The sequence below is a fragment of the Phasianus colchicus genome, chromosome 1 (genome assembly GCF_987193195.1).
Source record: "Phasianus colchicus chromosome 1, bPhaCol1.hap1.1, whole genome shotgun sequence".
Lineage (NCBI taxonomy): Eukaryota > Metazoa > Chordata > Aves > Galliformes > Phasianidae > Phasianus > Phasianus colchicus.
This window is the reverse complement of record NC_143436.1, coordinates 173,578,662-173,600,821: the sequence shown is the minus strand read 5'-3', so window position 1 is coordinate 173,600,821 and position 22,160 is coordinate 173,578,662. Positions and strand designations below refer to the sequence as shown.

At 41.9% G+C, this 22,160-nt stretch overlaps 1 protein-coding gene across 1 annotated transcript in view; it reads right to left on the bottom strand.

Annotated features, from left to right (window-relative positions):
- Positions 1-4,041: 4,041 nt before the first annotated feature.
- SMAD9 (SMAD family member 9) overlaps positions 4,042-22,160 on the bottom strand; it is a 41,618-nt gene continuing 23,499 nt past the window's right edge. Inside the window, exons 5-8 of the mRNA XM_031615696.2 lie at positions 20,643-20,780; positions 19,007-19,228; positions 14,438-14,694; positions 4,042-9,922 (exon numbers count right to left, since the gene is read on the bottom strand). Of these exons, the coding sequence (XP_031471556.1) occupies positions 9,779-9,922; positions 14,438-14,694; positions 19,007-19,228; positions 20,643-20,780 (761 nt within the window). The 3' untranslated portion in view covers positions 4,042-9,778. The remainder of the gene's footprint in view (positions 9,923-14,437; positions 14,695-19,006; positions 19,229-20,642; positions 20,781-22,160) is intronic.

Sequence of the window (22,160 nt, the reverse complement as noted above, 5' to 3'; positions counted from 1 at the left end):
TCAGCCCATTATAAGGAAGCACTTGTTCTATTGTTTTAGACGGTCATCTTAGGAAAGCATTTAGGCCAACAGCTCTGTCTGGACACTTCTGAAAAATGAAATAATCCCAGGTATCCAACTTGGCCTTTGCCAGTTTCACTGATAGTTATTTTTCCTCTGCTGCTTTCCCATTTCTGGTTTTATCACATTATTTGCCATTATTAAATTCTCAAGGAATTTGTTTCAATTATTTCTCAAGGAAGATATGATGTAAAACATGCTCTAAGGGCATTTGCTTTTACTGGATGAACACAAGTGATTGTAATGAAATGGTTTCAGAAATTTTAGTTGGTGTTGTCCCTCTGCATCTATTCAAAACCAATTAATTCTTCGTTATACTATATTCATTGTACCATATATATTGTATTTTTGGAGACACCATGCTCTCAGCTTTAAAAATATTTCTGCATATAGTCTTATAGTAGTTGGAGTCCTTACTTGTGATTTTTTTTCATTGCAGTTGTATCTGTATTCTATTTAACTGTGGGTTTTTTTTTTACTTTCTACATTTTTCTCTGCATTTCTTAGGAACTAATACTTGGGAAAAAAAGTGCTCAAGTTTCCTTTTCACTAACAGAACGATAAAAACACTCTCTGTTTTATGTAATACACTTGCCTCAGCAGATAGGAGGATGTGCTGTACCACTGATAGAAGCCTTTTTCTGAAGATAGGAACATTCTTGCATCTAAACTAATCCATTATTAATAATCTAACTGATTAAATGGCCATTTAAGATGTAATTTGGGTTGTGGGTTTTTTCTTATTTTTGTATATTTCTAAATTTATCAAACATGGGATCTTCTAGAATGAAAGGTATAAGCCACTTTAAAATCTGTAGTAGAATTAGGTAAGTTGGACCTGGAGTGGCCTCCTCACCCACTTGGGTTTTGATCTCCAGGAATTTTTGCAGTTTCTGTCAGTGGTGTTTGATCACCTTCAAAACTTTTTAAAACCACACATGGACATGTGTTTTTTTTTTACTCAGTTTAGCATTTATCCAGTCCATATATAAGCAGTTTGAGTAGGTTATTACAGGGTGTCATCTCAAAGACCTTGCAGAAGTCAAGATGCACACTGTTTTCTCCCCCTCTTGCCTGCAGAGCGACGTGTTGCATTTTGGATGGCAATCAGTTGGTCTGCTGTCATTTACCTGTGTATAATTGCTGTTCACTCACAGTCCTGTCACATATGGGCTTGGAAATAGTTTTGAGGAGAATCTGCCCCGTGAGACTGAGCAGCTTGTAGTTTCCTGGATTCTTCTTTCCCTTCTTGATGATGGGTGTAATCTTCCTTTGTCCTATGGTAACACACCTCCCCCTGGTCACTCTGACCTTTCTGAAATGATAAGAGTGAGGCCATGCAATGATACTGGCCAGCTCCTGCATCATCCTTGGCATCTCATTTGGTCTCATAGATTTGTGCGTGTCTTGAACAGCATAAGCATTCCTTTTTGTGGAAGACTTTTTCTCTTATGGGTACTGCTTCACATACACTGCTATGAGGCTTGCAGAATGGGGCTTGTAGAGGACAAGCTTTGCCAGGAAAAACCAAGAGACAAGAAGCACCAAGTAAGTATGTCAGCCTTCTCTATGCTTTGTCCATAGGTGTGCTGCCCACTGAGCAGTGGGCCTGTGTTTTCACTGGGAACAGAAGTGTGAAGTGGAAAACAACCACAAAAGGAAAGCTGAACCTATACTGCAATAGAGAAAAATAGTTTTCTAGGATGAAATTTATTTTTAGATGATTGTTTTGATATCTGTAGATGAGATATCTGATGTTGATTTCATAGTAATTACTTATGTCAGTTTCTCATGGAAGAAATTTTTGCATGCCTTCCTTAAACTTTGAAGTGTACATGCATCTGAAAATGAGAACTTAATGCAGTGCCTGAATGTCGTAACAATAGTAAGTTGTGTAGGCCTATTTTGCAAACACTTATACAGCCCAGCTACCTTTTATCTAGTGTAGTGCAGTTATTTAGTATAGCGTAGATGTGCACTGTTCAATTTGATTTTATTAGGTTTTAGATCCAAAGTAAGTTATAAATGAAGATGGCAGTAAATCTGGTTGAAACAGCCATGTCTGGACAAGCTTTTGTTAATCATGTACCACTGAAGCAGTTCAAATGTTGGATTCTCTACATTTATTGATTTGATATATTTCCAAAGACTGACTAAACACATTTTGTTGAGTGCATTGATACCTTTTATCTGTTCTTACAGAATTGCAGGGCTTGGAAGGAACCTAAGAGATCACTGAGTCCAACCCTGTGCCAAAGCAGGTACCCTACAATAGGTTGCACAGGTGGGTGCCCAGGCAGGTCTCCATAGGAGACTCTACAATGTCTCTGGGCAGCCTGTTCCAGTGCTCTGTCACCTTTAACATAAAGAAGTTCCTCTACATGTTAGTGCAGATCTTCCTATGTTCAAGTTTTAGGCCGTTACTCCTTGTCCTAACGCTACACACCACAAAGAACCTGCATCATTTATTTACCTCCTGCTTCCTTTTAGATACTAATAAACATTTATCAGATTCCCTCTCAAGCCAAATGAGGTTTAACAAAGTGCTTACACTTCTTTTTTTCCTTAATATTTTCTTTGGGCAGTGGCAGAGGCACTGTGTGCTGTGGACGTTTGCAATTCCTAGTTTTATGGCAGGCTTACATTACCTACGTGGTAGCTGAATTCAGTATGCCTTGGGGCACAGCCTGTCCTGCTGCAGCCTGGCAGGTAAGAACCTACTAATAGTTTTTGTTCTCATGTTCAGCCCATAGCTGAGATACAACACAGAGTCATAACAGATGGATGCGCGCACACACAAAACAGCTCAAAGATGATGCATTTACCAGCTTTTGCATAGCACTTACCAAGCATGAGCTGGCGTGCTTAGATGGTGGAGGAGCACAGGGTAGAAGAGGTATAGGATGATATTCAACTCTTTGAAAGCATAGATAATGGCAGAACAAGGGGAAATGGTCTTAAGTTGAGGGAGGGAAGATTTAGGTTGGATGTCAGGGGGAAGTTCTTTACAGAGAGAGTGGTGGAGTGCTGGAACAGGCTGCCCAGAGAGGGTGTGGATGTCCCGTCCCTGGAGGTGTTCAAGGCCAGATTGGGTGGGGGCTTGGGCAGCGTGGTCTAGTATTAAATGTGGAGGTTGGTGGCCATGCCTGTGGTGGAAGTGTTGGAGGTTTGTGATCCTTGAGGTCCCTTCCAAGCCTGGCCATTGTGTGATTTTGTGAATGTGTTAAAACAGACAGTGTTTAATAAGATAGTTATCTCAAAATAAATGCAACTTGCTGAAGTGCAAGTTCACTGATGTGAATCTCAGCTATCCTGTATTTCTAGTGGTCTGTGATGTTGGTGCCTTACAAGCTGGTGTAGACTTCAAACATGCTGGTAGCTGGGCTGTCCTGTTTGGGCAGTGTCAGATGGGATTTTCAGGAGGTGTGTGACCCAGCAGTGTCAACACGGTTTCAAGACCATTATCTGTTCATGTTTCTGTACTGCAGAACATAGATAATGAATTTTAGGAAAATTAAAACCTGACTTGTATAAAAAAAGAACATTTGCCTACATTTTTCCTTCAATCTGCACAACTGCAAATCTGTCTGATCAGGTCGGCCTCTTCTCAAAGTAAGCTGGACCATCCTCCTGAATCTTCAAATCTACCACAGCAGAGCTAATGAGGGATGCATATACTTTATACCAGGCAGATTTTACGCCATGAAAATGTTCAGTCCATTTATATATTAGCATCCCATTCTGCTGGGACATCCCACTGATCTTCTTGCATAAGTCCTGTATGAATAAAGGCTTCCTAAAAGCACCAGTTTCCAAAGTCACTGGTTGTCAGGTGGGGACCTACAGCTTTCCAAAGCCAATCACTTTCAAATAAGAAAATAGGAAGGAACAAGACAAAGTTCTTAAATCAGAAATAACTTTATTAACAGTAAAACACAAGACGTGAATAATCCCTTTTACAATAGAATAGTTCCAGCCAAAGAAAATGGAGTGTGTTGAGAAGTGTGCTGTTCAAACATCAGGCTAAATATGTTGACTTCAGGATGCCTCAAATCAAATGCAACAAGAGGAATGCTTGGGAGAACATCCACTTGATTAGCAGTGGTTGTATTTCTGTGTCAGGGCATGGGGCTGATAGAGGACACTGAGCTGCCCCAATGCCTCAGGCTCCTGAAAATAAGCATGTCTCTGAGATTTTTTTGTTCTCGAGAGGCAAGAGTCCAAGTAGCATTATTTACACAGTGATCCACACTGTTTTTACAGAATCTCACTAACTGCAAATACTACTTACTTTCTTCTAGGTGGTGAAGTTTTGCCTCAACTGTGATGGAAAAGAGAGAGGGCAGAATTGTTCGTAGACAGAAGTGGTACCATTAAATCTTTATGTATTTCACAGTTCTTTTCTGCACCAGGCTGTGATAGCTAGAACTTTACACAAAAAACCCCACACTTTGCTCAAATCTACCACTACGACCCCTTGGTTGCATACATCCCTGCAGGATTATGGCTCCGTCAATCCATACCAAGGCCTGTTTTTTTGCTTTCTTGTCTAACTTCTCAGCCCAATTTAAATCACAGAGGTGATACTGAAATGGCAGATTAAACTGCTAACACTGAATTGTCTGAAGAAAACACGCTCTGATATGCTTAACCTGTACTTATAAAGTATTATAAATAATTAAAAACTGAACTCCAATTGCTTGAATAAGTAAAAAAATTATCTAGAGGTGCCTTCTCTCTGCTTGCTTGTTTGTTCTCTTGCTCTCTTGTTTGCAAAGCATCTCTTGGACATAACTGAATCAGTAAGATGTAACACACACCTAAGCATCAAATGATCATTTTGAAACAGATGATGTGCTTGCTACAGTGGAAGTGCAATGGGTCAGACTTTACCAATTTTCTTCTAGCTTTTCTTTGCTGATGAGGTCTGTATTTAAAATTACTAAATGATTGGTCTATTTCTTTCTATGCTATTCATATGCAATATTATTTGAAGATTAACACAGACTATAAAATAGCAGCATTCATGGATAATAAAAACACTATGACTGAAGATCTAAAAACTGTTCACAATTAGCTGCAAATGTTCACATTGGCTATATTCGAAGAGTAGTTGACTGAAGGACATAGTGGTTATGTTTGTCTTGCAGAAGAGACATGACCTGCCTCATTACCTGTCATAGAATCATAGAATGGCCTGGGTTGAAAAGGACCTCAAAGATCATCTAGTTTTTATCTCCCTGCCACGGGCAGAGTCACCAACCACCAGACCAAACTGTACAGGCACCAGCTCTGGTGCAAGTGGAGGTGTGCTCTTGGCTGGACTTACGCCTCACCTCCCTAGCAGGTAAGTGTGGCAGCAGTATGGCAATGCAACATAAAGCACACCCGAGCAAGCTGGGATGAAACAGACAACAGGATTCTGGTCACTCCTGACCACTCTGGAGCTCCCATGAGTAGGTGATGGTCACAAATTAAAGGCTGCTTCTTAAGCTGGTGCATATTGTGTGCACTAGAGATACTGAGCAATTTCTCTCCACTGAACAAAGACTAAATGCCCATTCAGGTTTTCAGCACCAGAGAAGTCAATAAAGAGCCGTGTACTTGAGACCCCTTCAAAGTCTACTAAGGCCTATTGAGTTCCTTGACTGTTTGCATCCAACCAAGGAGCTGACATGTCTGCCTGAGCAGCCTCTGCATATCCAGTGGTTTGTGCAGTACTGCTGAGACTTTGACTTGCAGCACTTATCAGCCAGGGATGCTTGCCAGAAGCAAGGATGAACACGGGTGGATTAGACAAAGCTGTAGTCACAAATGCCCGATTTGCTCCATTTTAAGAGCTATGTGATGGGATGATGTTTACAACGAGAGATGTTTCCAGTGCTGGTTTTATACTCATGAAATGTTAGTATCTAACAACTCTGTCCTGCACTGAACTCATGCAGAAATAGCTCAGGGTAAATAAACATGCTTCATCCTGACACTGTCTCCACTAACAGAGAACTCCTGCCTGTGACAACCAGTTACCATTGAACGTCTGCACAGAGCCACAGAACGACGTAAACCAGAAGGGGTCTCTGGGGCACCCACTCTGACACCCTGCTCAAGGCAGAGAGCTCTCCAAGGAGGCTGTTCAGGCTGTGGGAAGGCTTAACACGGTGCTTGCTGGCTGAGTTCTCTGTAAGGAGGGATTTGAAGGGAGGCAAAGCCCGTGCTGCGCTTCTGAGTGCTCCAGCCATCATATTGACTGTCTGTTGCAGTGCAACTTTTGGGCACAAGGAGAGCAGCAGTGCCATTGGAATGGCTTCAGGCAGCGTAAGACCTGCGTCAGTCCCCTATGGATGTGAACAGCACATTAACACTGGTGCTGCAGATGAACTGGCAGCAATTAGACAGTCTCTTCTCAACTACTTAACAAGAAAACAAGAGGTCTGAGTATCATGATGGATGTTCTTTATGCCATGGCCTGACCAAACTCCCATTGCTGCCTGCTGATGCACAGTACTTTTCCACAGAAACCTTCAACAGGGTTTGATGTTGATGACTCAAAAGACATTTAAAAAAATCTGCCTTCAGCTAAGCAGTCTCCCTGTAAGTGGTTTTAAATCCCTCAGGAAGTCCATCTGAAAAGCTTGGGTATTAATGAATGCCTTTAAAGGCTATAAATTGAATACACAGGGTGATGGGTTCATGAGGACCTTAGAGCACAAAAGATCTCCTTCCAAAATGGGGAGGCATTACAGTGAAATACAAAGGTACCTTGCTGTAAATTATCAGAAACCTGAATTTTTAATTTTTAATTCGCATACTAGAGAAGACTCTGAGGGTCTTTCAGCAAATAGTTAAATGATTTGTCTCATCTTACTGTAGGCATTTAAGTAGGTCAGAAGAAGTGCACTCCAGAAATGCCTGCTTCTTTCCTTTAGGAGGAAGGGCACATTAAGGTGACAGCCTTTAATGAGATGCACACATGGACTGCATGGAGGCCAAAGGGCTACCTGTGTGAAGACTTCTGCAAGAGCAGAAATAAGGAAAGGAAAAGCTGCTCTGAATTTACCAACTTGCATTTAAAAAACACACACTCACTGAGGAGGCATCATTACCAGGCTGTAAGGCCACCTCCCCACAGGCTCACCTCACCTCCTTTTGGATGCATCCAGTGTAGCAGTCCATCTCTGACCATGTGTTCCCCTTACACACAGTTGGCAGACAGAAGAATGCTCAGGGTGCAGTGTATCTGATCCACCTGAAAGACCTCATGATGAGATGAATGACGCCTCAGAAAAACTGCTTCTCTTCACTGTCTGCACTTCTTCCTCTGCAGCATCAGCAGGAAACTGGGTTCTGAAGCTGCCCAAGAGCAGTGCACCTTAGCACAGCCACCTTTGCTCTCTGGGAGAGAGAAGACAATACTGGCGACATCCAAAAGCAACACCTAGGCTTCTCTTTGCGTGAGAAGGGGAGGAGGTTTCAACCTAAGAGGCAAAGAAGAATTTAGGACAAAGAACAGTACTAGATCCTGGACAGGGGAGCTGATTTTCCTGTCCTTAGCTGCTAAATAAAAGGATTAGCAATATGAAATGCACAACTGGGGAAAGGGCACAATGGACACCCTGAAAACAATGGTACCAACAGCTAAATACAGTGACACTGGCGACCAAGGGAGCTGAGGAGAAGGTCTGTTTCCAAATCCATCTTTCTTCAGTCTGCAAAGCAGTAAATAGCATGCCTGGAATTTGGGTGGGACCTCTGTACTGGAATCACTGCCACAGGTCATGCTTTTCCTACTCCACACTGATGATGTTGATGGCAAATGGTGACAGAATACAGTTCTTCATATTTATGAACTTCCTATAAACCTGCAATTCTGCTAAAACTTAACAACCATCTGTCCTCCTGTGCTCTGCCAAAGCTGGAGGCAGCTGATGGTGTGTTTAAAGGAAGCAAGCCCTCTGTTTTATGCATTCTTCTGCTCTTTTCATAACTGCCACCTCGTAGCAGGCATTATATAGCATCTAAAAGACACAGAAAGTATTTCCAGTGAATATTACTTGGTTTGCCTATGTAATGTACCTGAAGATTTCACGCATTCTTTTGTAATTAAGCAGTAAATTGTGTAGCACCAGATACTGTGTGAGGAGAAAAGAAATATTATGTAGAAAATATTTTTCTCAGTGTAATTCTAGTGTGTGAGATTTGAGAAATTACCACTCTTGTTGACCTTTATTGCAAAGCAGTTTTCAGGGGCCTGTTACGCTCGCAGGGAAATAATCCTTTACCCTTTCAGCAAGGTAAAGGGGACCATCAAAATGCAGTACTGTTTCCCATGGCTCACCAGAAAAGAACAGCACATGGAAAGGCTGGCTCTGGGGATGACAGTACAGACCGTAATTCCTCCTGCTTACAGGTCCACAGACAGGGAACTGTTAAGAAAGCGTTACACATAGACACACTCTTCTCTTGCTTATGGCTTATGCTGCCTCACCATCCTGTGCGGGCAAGGCCACAACACCGCAAATGCTGAAGCCTCTATCCAGCATGAGAAACCATCCATGGTATTAATGAAATGCCAGGAGCCCCTCTGCCAAACCAGGGCACTGCAGTCAGGTCGAGGACTGGCACAGTGCAGGGCACAGCCTGCCTGCCTGTCACCTCCTCCTCACTGTATCTTGTGAGCATGGGCCTTCCTGTTCCCAACGCAGACTGTCCTGAGCTGAATGATGATATCATTTCTCAGTTCTTCAATGCACACTTCATTTCTTTTTCCTGAATCACAGTTCAAGTCCCTTTTAGACGTACCCTTGGTATCAGCACAGTAGTCTAACTACAGATAGTCCTAACTTCAAAACAAACAACATCAATACTGTATAATGGATAGGATTCAGTTTACATGCCAGATACATATGTAAGTATGTACGTACTTTGCAAAAAAAGCACTGGAAGTTAATTAGATTTTAAACTTCTAGGCATATACTTCAAATTTTCTTTTTTTTCTTAGGAGCTTGTTGCTTTTCAGTGCAGCAGTACCATAAACTACTGTGTTAAGTGTATCGGACTACTCAGATGTGTCCAGAATGCTCTGATAAGGCGCCAGAGCCAAAGGCATCCCAAGGGCTCTCTCCTCCTGCCAAACCCAGGGGTCTCAGCTCCTCACAGGATCTGTGGTCCCACAGTGCCTTGCAGTACGGAGACAGACTGGAATTGCTGTTTAATCCTTCAGTTGACTGGAGAAAAGTCTTCTCTCTGCTTAAGTCCTGTGCACCACCTAAAGTCCTCTCTCAGATCTGAAGTTAGGATGTAAAACAAATATAAATGGTGCCAATATTTGACTTCTGTTGCCTGCAGAAGGGTGAATTTCACCTACTAGGAACAGCTACAGCCAGGTTTCTGAATCCATGTGAAAGTGCTGAGAATTTGCACCATTTACTGGCTTGGTTGGGGAATGAAGGTGCTCATAGGAACTGCTTGACACTTTTGCAGGAACTTGGCTTATTTTGAGAACAGATATTCTATACCTGAATTCCTATACTTATTGTACTGGCATCAGAATAACTAGAAACCACAAAACGTAGCATGAAAAAAAAAAATAGGAGAGTAGACTATGTATAGATATATTTACATCTGCATACATCTACATATAGAAGCTTCTGTTCACTGGAAATCCTATAAGCCACTGCCTGCAATAGCATCCATCCTAAGGGAATTCTAGAGATGATTCTTAAGAGACGGAAGAGATGGGGTTATGAGGTGAGCCCATCTGTGTCAGAACCTTATCCAGCCATTGCAATGGTCCGTGCAGATGGATCTCAATCCAGCAGGGCGTGCTTGTAACATCTTGGCGATGATACTCTGCTCCCCAGCCCTACAAAAGCACCAGAGGACCAAAAAGTGAGTCTTTTAAAAAAGTACATCAGTAAATCATAAATTCAGTGCTGTTGGTCTAGGATAGCAACAGGTAGCCCACCATCCAGCTCACCAAGATTTAATGCTTTGTCCTAGGGATAATTTTCTCTAAAAAATTAGCTCCTTTTAAAGTTTATTGCTATCATAGTTAACAGGAACTCTGTACTATTGAATTAAAAATGCTTCCCCACACTTCCAGCAGGCGAGGAATGGCCTGTTTCTGAGTCTGGCTGCCTGCAAACAGCCCACAGGGAATGGTCCCCACTGTTTGCATGCCGAAGACGTGCCCGGGAAAGTCTGCCAGGCTGTTGTCTGCACAGACAAAAAGCAGGCCAGGCCCTGTCATAACACTTCAGCAAGACTGGTAATGTTCCTGGGCATTGCTTCATTCATTGGCAGAGATGTACCCTGCACATCTGAGACTCTAGAAGTTGTATGTATTTCTCTAAGTCTTTGGAAACTTCCAGCAAGGTTCTCTTGTCCTCTTTACTTTTAACTTAATTAATGCGCAGACATTTTCCATAGGTTTTCTATCCTCAAACACGTTCTCTTTTCCCAAGGGAATTCCTGCCTGTCTGCCACAAGAAATCCTGCAGTAATTTGTCCAGATCTTTCTGGAAGATAGGGGACATGGAACTCCTGTCAGAAGATGGGCATGTGGTGTAGGCAAGGAGAAAACAGAAGCAGGAGTGCCTCACTTCAAGTGGGCACAGTGTCTGCTTGTTAAGCAGGCAGCCAGTCTGCCAAGATTTGAGCTAGATACACTGATTTTAGCCACCTATGTGAATTCCTAGAACAGTGTGATGGGGTTAACAACGTGCCACTGGACTTGACCAGGTGCTTTTATGAGCATAGAAATACAGAAAACAAGTCATAGCATTCAGCATCCAACCCCAGAGTTACTGCTTGCCTCTTTCCAACCCAAATGCAGAAGCTTTGAGTCGTGATGCTTATGCACAGTACCACTCTCTGTGGTTTCACAGCAATGCAAAGGAGTCCAAAGGAGAGCCCAAAGTCTTACAGCATAGTGGCTGCATCACTGACAAATGCTGAACTCTTCAAGTACTGGGGCTGCTAGAAGCCAGTTCTCTAGAAAACCAACTGGAAAACTAGGACCAACACCAGATAGATGCTGCAAGTGGCCTAGATAAAATCCATTTGTACTTAATGAAGAAAAGAGGCAGAGAACAGATGAAGATGTGAAGCTAAAAAAGCCCAAAGAGTGCTTTTAATCAGGAAGTATTTTTCTGGCCTTCAGAATATTTATCAAGCTAGAAGGTGCCTGTGTTCATAGGCACCTCAGATAAGTGTTCTGGAAATGTTCATATAAAATGCTACTCTTCAAGTGCTGTCATGCTTCTGACTTTGTTAAGAGTCTTAATTACTCAGCTGCACTGAAGATACATGACCAAAGGGTAAGTGTCAGAGGAAATGCTGCACCTCCCCTGACTAGCAGGACGGAAAACCTATATATGAACAGTAATTACAGGTTGCAAACACAACCTGTCTGATTTTGAGAGTTCGGCAGCCTGTGTAAGTGACTGGGCATCTCCCTCTGCTGGCAGCTCCCAAACACTTCCAGCCTTCTTCCTACTGCCTGTGCTGCCTTCCTGGACTGGGACTGGGGCTTTCGGAGGGTAAAATGCCCTGGGGGAGGACTCCCCTGTGATCCCATAGGTCACACAGCATCCTGGAGTATAGGTCAGCCCCAGGGCCAGCATGAACTCAGAGGTGGAGCTTTTCTAAGGATGGAATAGAATAAGAACCACATGCAAAGCTGTGGTGTTATTTTGCACAAAGGATGGGAAGAGAATCCCAGTGCTCACATAAGAAGTCTAGAAATGAGCTTTCCACAGTGAAAAATGAGCTGGGGAATCCTGCTGCTCCTGCCACACCTTCCCAACCTTGTGCAGGTGACAGCTCTCTCCAGTCTGGGTAACTAGTGATAGGACAAAAGGTAATTCCTTTAAGTTGTGCCAGAGCAGTTCAGGTAAGATATTAGGAAAATCTTCTCCTCAGAATGAGTGGTGAGGTATTGGAACAGGCTGCCCACAGGTGTGGTGGAGTCACATCCCTGGACGTGTTCACAAACTGTGTAGATGTGGCACTGAGGGACATGGTTTAGTGGGTATGGTGGTGATGGGTTGATGGCTGGCATAAATGATCTTAGTGTTCTTTTCCAACTCTAATGATTCTATTCTACTCTGTGATTCTGTGATTTTACCCTCTGGCAGCTCCAGCTCCAGCCTTGTGTGGGGGAGTAGGATCAAGCCTCAGCCCCAGAACTTGAAGTAATGTGGGAGGGATGGCACGGGGTTCAGTTCTCAGTTCAGTGGAGAACTCTGACCCTCTGCTTTGTGCATCAGATGTCTCATCTGTGGAGAAGGGACAACAGCCGACCTTGTTTTGTTGGGTTTATCAGCAGCACTGTGTGGATGGCAATTATTACCTGCTCTCCCTGGTGGTCCCTGCACATGTGCCTGAAGTTGAGCTCCTCTCAGGGAGGAGAGGAACTTCACTTCCCTCTGTCTCATGTCCTGCCTCCAGAGACTGACACAGTCCTCGCAAGCTTCTCATGATCTGATGTATACCCAGCCCTCCCTTCCAGCTCAAGCATTGGTGGTGTAGGAGGTTGGGACCAGTGATCTGACAGACAACGTGCTCCTCTGCCCACTGCATACCCAATGCCCAAGAGTATTTATGACCCAGAACCAAATACACCAAGGCTCACACCTTGGGATAGAAATCATTTGAGAAGAATGAGTACAGGAAAGGGTTTTTATGGGCCAGGAAGAGTCTAGTTGACATTTGCATAGCCGTTTTCCAAAGGTCATGGGAAAAGGTTCAAAATAACTCTGTACACTGGTCTTCTGGTGCCTGAGGCACTATAGTGCCTGCTATTGTTTCAACAAAGCAAGGTGATAATATACCAGCAGTATTATTTAGTGCATCAATGCCACTACTTTTTGCTGCCATGCTGGGCTTGGAGGCAGATAACACATCAAAGAGACTGCCCCTGAGTTGCTGAGATAATGAAAATATTGCGTAACTGGCTATACTGCCTTAACAAACAACATGCCCATTCATGTCTTCCATTAAAGAAAAGGCTGCTTGTTGGATTTCTTGCTTTCTTTTTTTCCCCTAATGCTTGCGTGTGAACAAGATGCCAGTCCCTTCCCAAGAACAAAGCAACACCATGGTCACAGGTATGGAGATTATGGTTTGGACTCTTGGGAAAAGTTACAGGGTATTCTTAATGCTCTCAGAGTTATGCAGATGGGTTCCTAGGGACAGCTGGAAAGAATCAGAATCAGAAAGCTGTGTAGGACAGCTCATCTGTTTTTCAGAATATGGAAGAACTGGGCTAGAGCCTCAAGCAATTTTGTTATATCTTAGATGTAAATTCAATTGGCTTGACTCACTCATTTGTTTGGAACCAAATCTGCATGATGAATGGACACATTCAAGCCATTTCTTTTGGTGTCTAGTAGGACCAACTTGCTTCTAATGGTGCACCTTCCCTAGTTTGCAGGCTGAACAACTGCTGCCAGCTCTTCCTAGCAGCACTATAGGAAGTCACAGTGTAGTATGTCTGTAGTCTTGAAGCATTCACTATTCTCTGAAGTCTAAGTGCTACAACAGACAGCAAAGTAAATCCTGAATACTAAAAAGGGTCAAGAAATATTCTAGTAAGAAGGCCATTCAGAAGATTCAAGAAACTCCCACAAAGACCAATACACTGCACACAGAGCAATCACATTGCAAAGTTCAGATTTCAAAGACATGGAAACTGCAAAGGCTTTGGTTGCCTACTATCTCTTCTAATCAGGGGAAGATCAGTTGTTCTTTTGGGCATTGTATTCTGCTCACAAGATCTTCTGTTTGTGTGACTGCCAGTGTGAATGCCATCAGGAATTAAGATAATCTCGAGGCAGGGATCAGACAGGTGGCAAACAATGACTATTCCCAACAAGCTCAGTGGGAAGTCCTAGTATTTCTTGACTGATCATGTATATATGAGTTTACAGTAATGGTGACTGTAAATTTGATTAGAGACATAAAGACTTTTTTTTTCAGATGTGTGGCTCTATCAAATTCTATTGCAAAACAGTAACAATGGGAGAGATCTGCCTAAGTGCCTTGTTTACACACTGCTAAGCCCACCTAAGCTGAACTCCTTATGCAGTCAGTGGGGGAACACCACCATTCAGTATCTGCTTGTTTTTTGCATGAATCTGTGAGATACTTTATTTCTGTAGTCCACGGAGTTCTGTAGGTTGATCACAAATCTACTGATTTTTAGTACCTACAAGTTTAAGGCAGTACTGGAGAACAAGAATTCTGGACTGCAATTTGCAGCTTGGGTGCATATCTCTACTTGGGAAGGATTTGATATGGTCTAGTTTTGTGCTAAAGCTAGCAAGTGCTGGGATTCTCCTTTTCATAAAGGCAAAAGAAAACAAAGAAGCCTTACTTTAACAAAGCTCATTCGAATCGTACACATCTTCGTCAGCTCATATACCACTTCAAAACCATGATTGACTGATTGGGCAAGCAGCTGGGCAAAGAGCTGGTTGTTGAAAATCTTGAGGCTGCAGCCACTGGGGATCTTGCAGACAGTGGCTGGGTGGAAACCATGCTGATAGTTACAATTGCGGCTCTGCACAAAAATACTGCTGTCACTGACACATTCAGCATACACTTCCCCACCAACATAATAAAGATGAACACCTAGAAAAAGAAAACAAGACAGGTATTATTTCTCCATTGCTTACAACACGTTTTATATCAGTAACTTGGTTTGGTTCTGTAAATTCTTTAACTATTTAATTGGTGTGGGCATATAAGCCCACATCACTCCAGGAACTTAGTGCCAATTAAAAGACAGAAAACTTTGTCTACATCCCTATATCTGTACAAGGAACCCATCAGCATAAAGAGGAAATTATCAAAAACAGTATTTCAAGATATGAGTGCAGGAGTAAAATTCTTTATCTCCCAGTTAAGACTGGTTTACTTCTTTAATTAAATAGCATGGTACCTTATGACACATACGTGCACATACACACACACACAGAAATGTCAAACATATGCCAGCCATATTAAAGTGTGGATCAAATCTGTTAAAGAACTGACAAATCTGTTACACATTACCATTGAGCACATGCATGCTGACCAAGACCCACTTCATTGCATGCTACGCTTTACTACAAGGTCTTGCCACATGCTGTTCAAACACACATGGTGTGTATTTCAAGTCATCCAGAACCACGTGTTTACATTTGCACGACTCTGACTTACTCACCAAATCCTTCTTAAAAAAGCAAACTTTAGCAGGAAAACAATTGATCTGGTGAACTTCTCAGTGTCCAAGTGACTTACCAACATTAACTCTCAAACTTTTACCACATTTTGGAAAAAGGAAGATGGAGGCACTTCCATCCATTCAAGGACTCTTATCCACCCAGGATGTCTGCTTGTATGAAAATATATATAAACTAGTGTAAGCATTTTTCTCTTATCTGGTAGATGAGAGGCACTGTGACCAGTCGAGTCACTCCATCCACCACAGAGTGCAGGCTCACAGCCAAATCAAAATGATGGAAGTCAGTGCTGGTGCAGTAAAGGCTCGCTCTTCCCCTGTCCTTATTATTTCTTCCCACACCTGCCTTCAAGCTGTAGCAGTGTCTGGGGACCGGGCAGGCATCGAAGTCAGGGAACTGAACCCAGTGAAAACTAATAAACTTAAAAACAAACAGAACAAAACAACAACAAAGATCTATTTGCAATGAGATCTTCTTCAGTGCCAGCATGGCAATAGGGAACTAGACTACTTAAATGTGAGCAAGAAGCCACACCCTGAAAGGGACCGAGTCACACTGAGAAGATACCTAGACGTTCAACCTTCCCATGGCTAGATTAGGGAAGATTAACCTCTCCCATGGGCAAGAGAGGTGGTAGAACTCTGTTCTTTCTTCTCATAAAAACCACCACTAAATAAAAATAAAATTCCCCTTTCTACTCCCAGAGATGGCATTCACACCTTTATATACAAATGCACATGTTCACAGAGTCTAAGTGTAATGTCTGCAAAGCCAGTGATAACTATGCTTTATTAATTCAGTTGTAATTTGTTTTATTCCTGTTGTCTTTTGTACAAAAATGACTGGTTACATATTCCCAGTCTCTGTTCTTGATTCTGTGGTCATGACAGCAAGGGACAGCAGCACATCCTTAAAACAAAAACAGCCTCTGAACAGGAGTGGGAAAGACTTGGGGAAAAGCAGGTTGAGTGGGAAAAGGATCTGGGAAAAATATGCTCTCCCAGACACTTCCAGTGTGACTCAGACAAGAACCTTAGTCTGTCTTCAAGCCATCACTTGAATTCTACCTCTATGTACCCATGAGATCTCAAATTAAATGTGAGGGGGTGTGGCTCACAGCACAAGCTGGTACTTCACTGAGAACACAGGTGAGACCGCAGCTCCATTAGACCGACCAGTCAGCAGCTTCAGTCCAGGTGCACACAGAGATGCACTTTGTGACTGCTATGATTTGATCAGTGTCTCCTTTCCATTCTGTGGAAGGGGGATGAAAAGGAAGGACACTGATACTAAAATCACACAGGTCTTGGCTGACACTAATGGAGTCCAGGTAAATTCCTGAAATAGACTGAAAACACGGGGAAGGAAGGGAAGAATAAGGACATGTGTTCACCTCCTTATGAATCTTCAGTTGTGATGACTGATTTAGGGTGACTGCACTTCTGGATGCTAAAGTGCAAAGCTTTAAGGGCTGAATTTTCACACTGAATACCCAACTTCCAAAAACAACAACAACAACAAAAAAAAAACAACCCAATGCTTTCAAAGGCATTACTAAAACTGCATACTACAATAACAGAAACACCAAAGTCACTTCTGAAAGTGGCTCTAATTTTCTTTTTCCTTAAAAAAGCAATAAATACAGCAGTAATGAAATGTTAGTGAATATTTCCATTCTTCTGCTATTCACTCACTGGAGACAAGCACCCTGAAGAAGCCAACCAGCTGAATGCATATTTGTAAAAGACCAAATCGAAGGCCTACGTGTTTTAGCAGGATTTCATTGCCCTCTGCAGAAACTGGAGATTCAGCAGCTTCCAAGCATCCACTTCTTTTTAACTCTCTGATCAGTAGTCTCCTTTACGTCCTTGAAGTCTGACTGCTGAAACAGATCCAATTGCTAGTAGATGTTGCATTGTGTTCTGGATTGTTTTTAGCTTTGATGTGGTATTTCCAGGAAACCGTTTCACGCTGATACACTAGATGACAACTCAAACGCATATCCTTATCCTACTGAGCTAATCTTGTTTATTCACTCTTTTTTCTCCCTTGTTAACATGTGACAATTGTATCAATTTCTGCAGCTTTCATCTGTCCAGTGTGCCTTTGAACCACACACTTTTGGAGTTGCTCTGTACTCTTCTGCAGGCCCATACTGGTGCCACTTGTATTCCACTTAAACATGTTTTCTTAAGATTTGCATAAACAGAGAAGAGCATTAACACTGAGGATCTCAGATATACTAAGCTCCTCTCTAGGCAACCTGCTCCCTTCCCTTGGGCAGATTCCTAGTGTAAGACTTAAAAGAACTTTTAATCAATGAAGACGCATCTTCAGATTTGAAAGGACAAAGACTATTAGCATTTACCTCATATTTTTCCTGTTCTGTCTCTTTGTATTTTGGGGCAGAAATTCACAGGATGTAAGATCCTCAAATAACAGCTTTGACTGGGATTTTTTGTTGTTCTTCTTTTAGGGCCAGGCTCAGCTTTGATCTATACCCCTTTGACAGCTTATGCTGATAGAGAAGCTTTGCCTCGTTTCCTGAGTAAGTTAAATCTAGATGCACAACTCATTTCCACTGCTCACATCAATTTACTGGTCTAGCATCACGCCACCTTCATACAGGACATTTGTAACACAGGTACTTTTTTTCCTTCTGGAGAAAAGTGTGAGAGCTGAGTACAACATCTTTCAACCTTCAGATTCATTGTTGTTTGTAAAAACTATGTCACATTGTCTCAGACCTTCCTCGTACTCAGTCATTTAACACTAAGGTATCAAGAGTCAATTAAAATATTGCTCTAGGCCCGGGAAATGAGGTGAGGTTGACAAGATAATAAGAGTGAAACAATTAAGAGTTAATTAGCCCAGTAGGGAATCCATTCCCAGGATGCTACTGGTGAGAGGCTTGGCTGGCAAGATAATGAGTCTAGACTGGATATACTAGAAGAGGCAAAGCTTCAACTGCACAGAGAAGTGGCCAGTGCAGGGCTTCTGTCTCACTGCCACAAAGACCAATAAATTCCAGGAGAATATCAAGCCTTACCCTACCCTAGCAAGCTGGGATGGAGCGAGTGTGGCCATGTGTATCCAGGTGTGGTCTCATCCTACTTGTCACCAACAGCAGATGATCTTGTGTGCACAGGATATGCATACACCAGAAGTGAAGCATACAATGAGAACTGCTGGAGGCAGAACCCAAGACTTCGTTTTACCAGTGAGAAGTTGACGTGGCAGGGAATCAGATTGGACTGATTTCCTTACGTTGCTAGGGGAAAAAAATCTATAAAGGCAACTCTTGTAGAGTTCTTCAACTAAATAACTCAACTGCTAAGTGTTTCATCCATCTCTCTTTGTTATTTGGTGGTAGAAGAACCAGCCCTGAGGCACCAGCAATTATCCTTTTAGTGGCATTTCAATGGCAATATTCCCAGTTGCCAGAAGCTCTAATAAATAAAATGAAAATACATACTGCTAAATTAGAACTTACAACTATAAACAACATTTTTCTCCTTGCTGGCCAAGTAAATAGCTTTTGTAAGTAGATACTCTGCTGATTGTTATTCAGTCAGAAAAGAATCAACTCTTCTGCTTCAGAAGTAATCTCAGCTTTGGTTTTAAGACAAGCACATCAGACAAATCAGCTAGAATTGTTAACACAGTGTATGGTTCTCCCGAGCTCTGAATATTCCCAAGGGGAAGGAATTTGCTCTTACCTTTTCCTATGTGTCTCCTGGTGTTTTCAATAGTAGAATTGCGGTTTACATTTGAGAGCAGTCCCAGGCAGAACCTGTTTTTGTTATTTGAGGGATCTGTAAAACCATCTATAAGGATACTTCGAGAGGAAGCCTGGAAAGTCTCTCCTACCCTGTTGTTGAGTTCATAGTAGGCAACTGAGCACCAGTGTTGTGGTTCCTCATAGCAAACAGGCCGAAAATCTGTAGGAAACAAAATTAATTAGCTGCTGAGGTCTTAGTAATATTTTTTTCAGACAATCGTTCTCTGTCTCTTTTCCTCTCTTCTGTCCCTTCCACGCCCCCAGCTCTTCGTCTAAACAGACATTTATGTCAGACAATCTCAACAGTAGCTTCTGCTTCTTAATGTTATGACCAAAACTCCAAATGTGCAAAAGCTGGTACACCAGTTTAGTTAACTACGAGCCTTTGAGAAGTCCCACTTGTTCACAAAAAAGCGGTAATCCTAATGCATTAAATTAAGCACATGCTAACATTCCTTGCTGAAATGTGGCCCAATCTCTATACTGAAAGTAGTAGGGGATACATTCACTCTGCACACCAGCAGGAGTTAGGGATGACAGATGGGCTCAAAGTAAGTCAAAACCGAGCCAAGCCTTAAGTCTAGTACCAAATGCTGGAGTTCAGAAGTAATCAATCACTTCCTCCCCTCCACCCTTCCTTCTTTGCACGCTTTGAGGCTTTCCACTCCCATGTGGGTCTGTAAATAGAAATCTCATCAAGGTCATTTCTTTCGGATCTATCTCTACCCAGGTTTTCTAACACAGAGACAGCAAAGGACTCAAAAACACGAAAGAATCTCTGAACCCTCACTTGTCCTACAGGAATTATTGGGAAACTTTATCCTGCTTGCCTACCACAGGCATATGAGACCTCCTGCCCCAGAGCACCTTTGCCCATAACCTTTAGTAAACTTCCAACCAAGATTCACAACAGCTGTGATCAGGGAAAATAAATTATGCTAAGGAGATTAAAATCTCAACAATTTATTAAAAAATATTGGTGTCTGATAGCTAGTAATTACCTAGCCATCCTGTGCACTCATCTGTTATTAACAATACCTCAACTTCCTTCTCCTCTAGTTCTGATACAGATATGATCCTCACTGTTTCAGAAAGCTGTACTTCACTAGAATATCTTTTTATATTCCAGCCAGTCAGTAATGTAACATTAATACAATGAAGGTAATAAGAAAGTTTCCAAACATAAGACTTTAAAGTACATGAAACTTAGAACTGATGGTGATAAAGAAATCAGTTTTGATTTAGATAGTGTTCTTTTGTGTTGTATTACTACCTATCCTTGATTTTATATCCTTATCTTTACAAAGTAGATAACAATGTTTGCTTTCATTATCAACTTTCTAACTGTAGTAATTCATGGTTTCAAGAAGAATCTAATCTCTCTAACTTCACATGTAAGTCACTGAATTCTTAGATCACCCTATTCTCCTAGCTAATGGATGGATTTAATACACAGCCTAACCCTCAAAGCTGTCTGAAACCTACTATTACAGATCACTGAACTGATTGTTGTTCGAATAATACTTTACTGCTTAACAATTTTTCTTTAAAAAATAGTATAAATAGTTACTTACTTTCAGTTTCTCCATCGGCAGATTTACCTCCATTGGGCAAAGACAGTACTAGTTGGCTTTCAGCTATTGCATCCATTGACCGCCCACTGTGGCTTCCTGGAGTTTCTCTTGCGTGGTAGGGTGGGGGTGGAGTTTCCACTATTAGAGAGAAGGAAAGAAAGAAAAGAAGATAGGACATCTAAATCAATACCTTGGTAAATTCTTCCCAGCCTTTCCTAGTGAATACATACCACTTCTTCAGCATTGTTTAGCTACAGAAGGGTTTGAAACAAAGCACAAATCTGAATCTGATCTCTTCTCAGCCTCCAGAGTAAGACCATCACATGTTCAGGAAGAATATTTAAGGAGGGGCAGTCATGTTGGATTCCGTACACTTGACGGAAGGAGGGACAGTCAGAGGACTGCCTCAGGCTCAGACCACCATTCACCATCATGCCAAGTTTTCTGATAATTAGAGCTGTTACACTAAGAAAGCAAAGCTGTTTGATCCTTCAGTTCCAGGCTTCTCTCCTGAATGTTAGAATCCTTGCAGAGGATGATTTAACAACAGAAAATAACTTTAATTTCCCCTCAAGGAGAAAGTTCTCTTTCTTCACAGACTATAAAGAAAGCCTATGGAAAGTCTTTTATTCTAAAGTGAGAATTGCCAAAACTCCTTCCTCCAGATTTGTCCTTTTAACTTCTGTCCCAGCTATATGACATCACATCACATAGCAATGAATGAAGAAGTACCAACCCGCAATGTGCCTAGCTCCTGGTTTGTTTCCTTCATGGCATAGTAAGAGAGAAAATGGAAGGTGGTTCTCTGCAGCAAGGATTCTCAAGAAGTGATTTTGTTTTTACATTAGAAAATGTCAGTGTTAAACATTCAGTATTAAACACTGAAAGTATGTAGTGACCAGAAACTCATGTGTAAGTTACAGTGATAACTGAACCTGTATGGCTATGGCTCTCTTTAAGGAGTTTATCCCAGTTTCAGGCTGAAGTTTCCACTTGTGTATGGGCTGTTGGCTGACCCTCGAGACAAATTCACCCAGAGTGGATAAAGGTGGCCTGTCTCATAAGATAATCATCCTTCCAAGTACATATTGCACAGGAATGTTATTAATTATTCTATTTAAGTAATATGCATGATATAGGAATCTCATACATTACACAATATTCCTAACATATACTGGGCATGACCCTCCCACAAAAATGCAGCATGCTAAAATAATAAAACAAAATAAAGAAACAATTGAAGATGATAATATTAAGTTACAGAAAGGAAATAATGAGGTTATACAAGTATTTTTGCTGTCTACACCTTAGCTAGTCACTATAAGCATTCCATATGCTTGCTTTATACACAATGCATCTCAGCAATTTTAGACATACACCTTAAGATGAAATGAATCTTGTTCTAAGAGTGCCTATTTTTCTCTACTGACTACAGAGCAGAGAGCAAATAAACAATTGCATCAGATGTAGAAATTTGCATTGCTGACATCTGTTTGGTCCTATCAATCCCACTCAAGG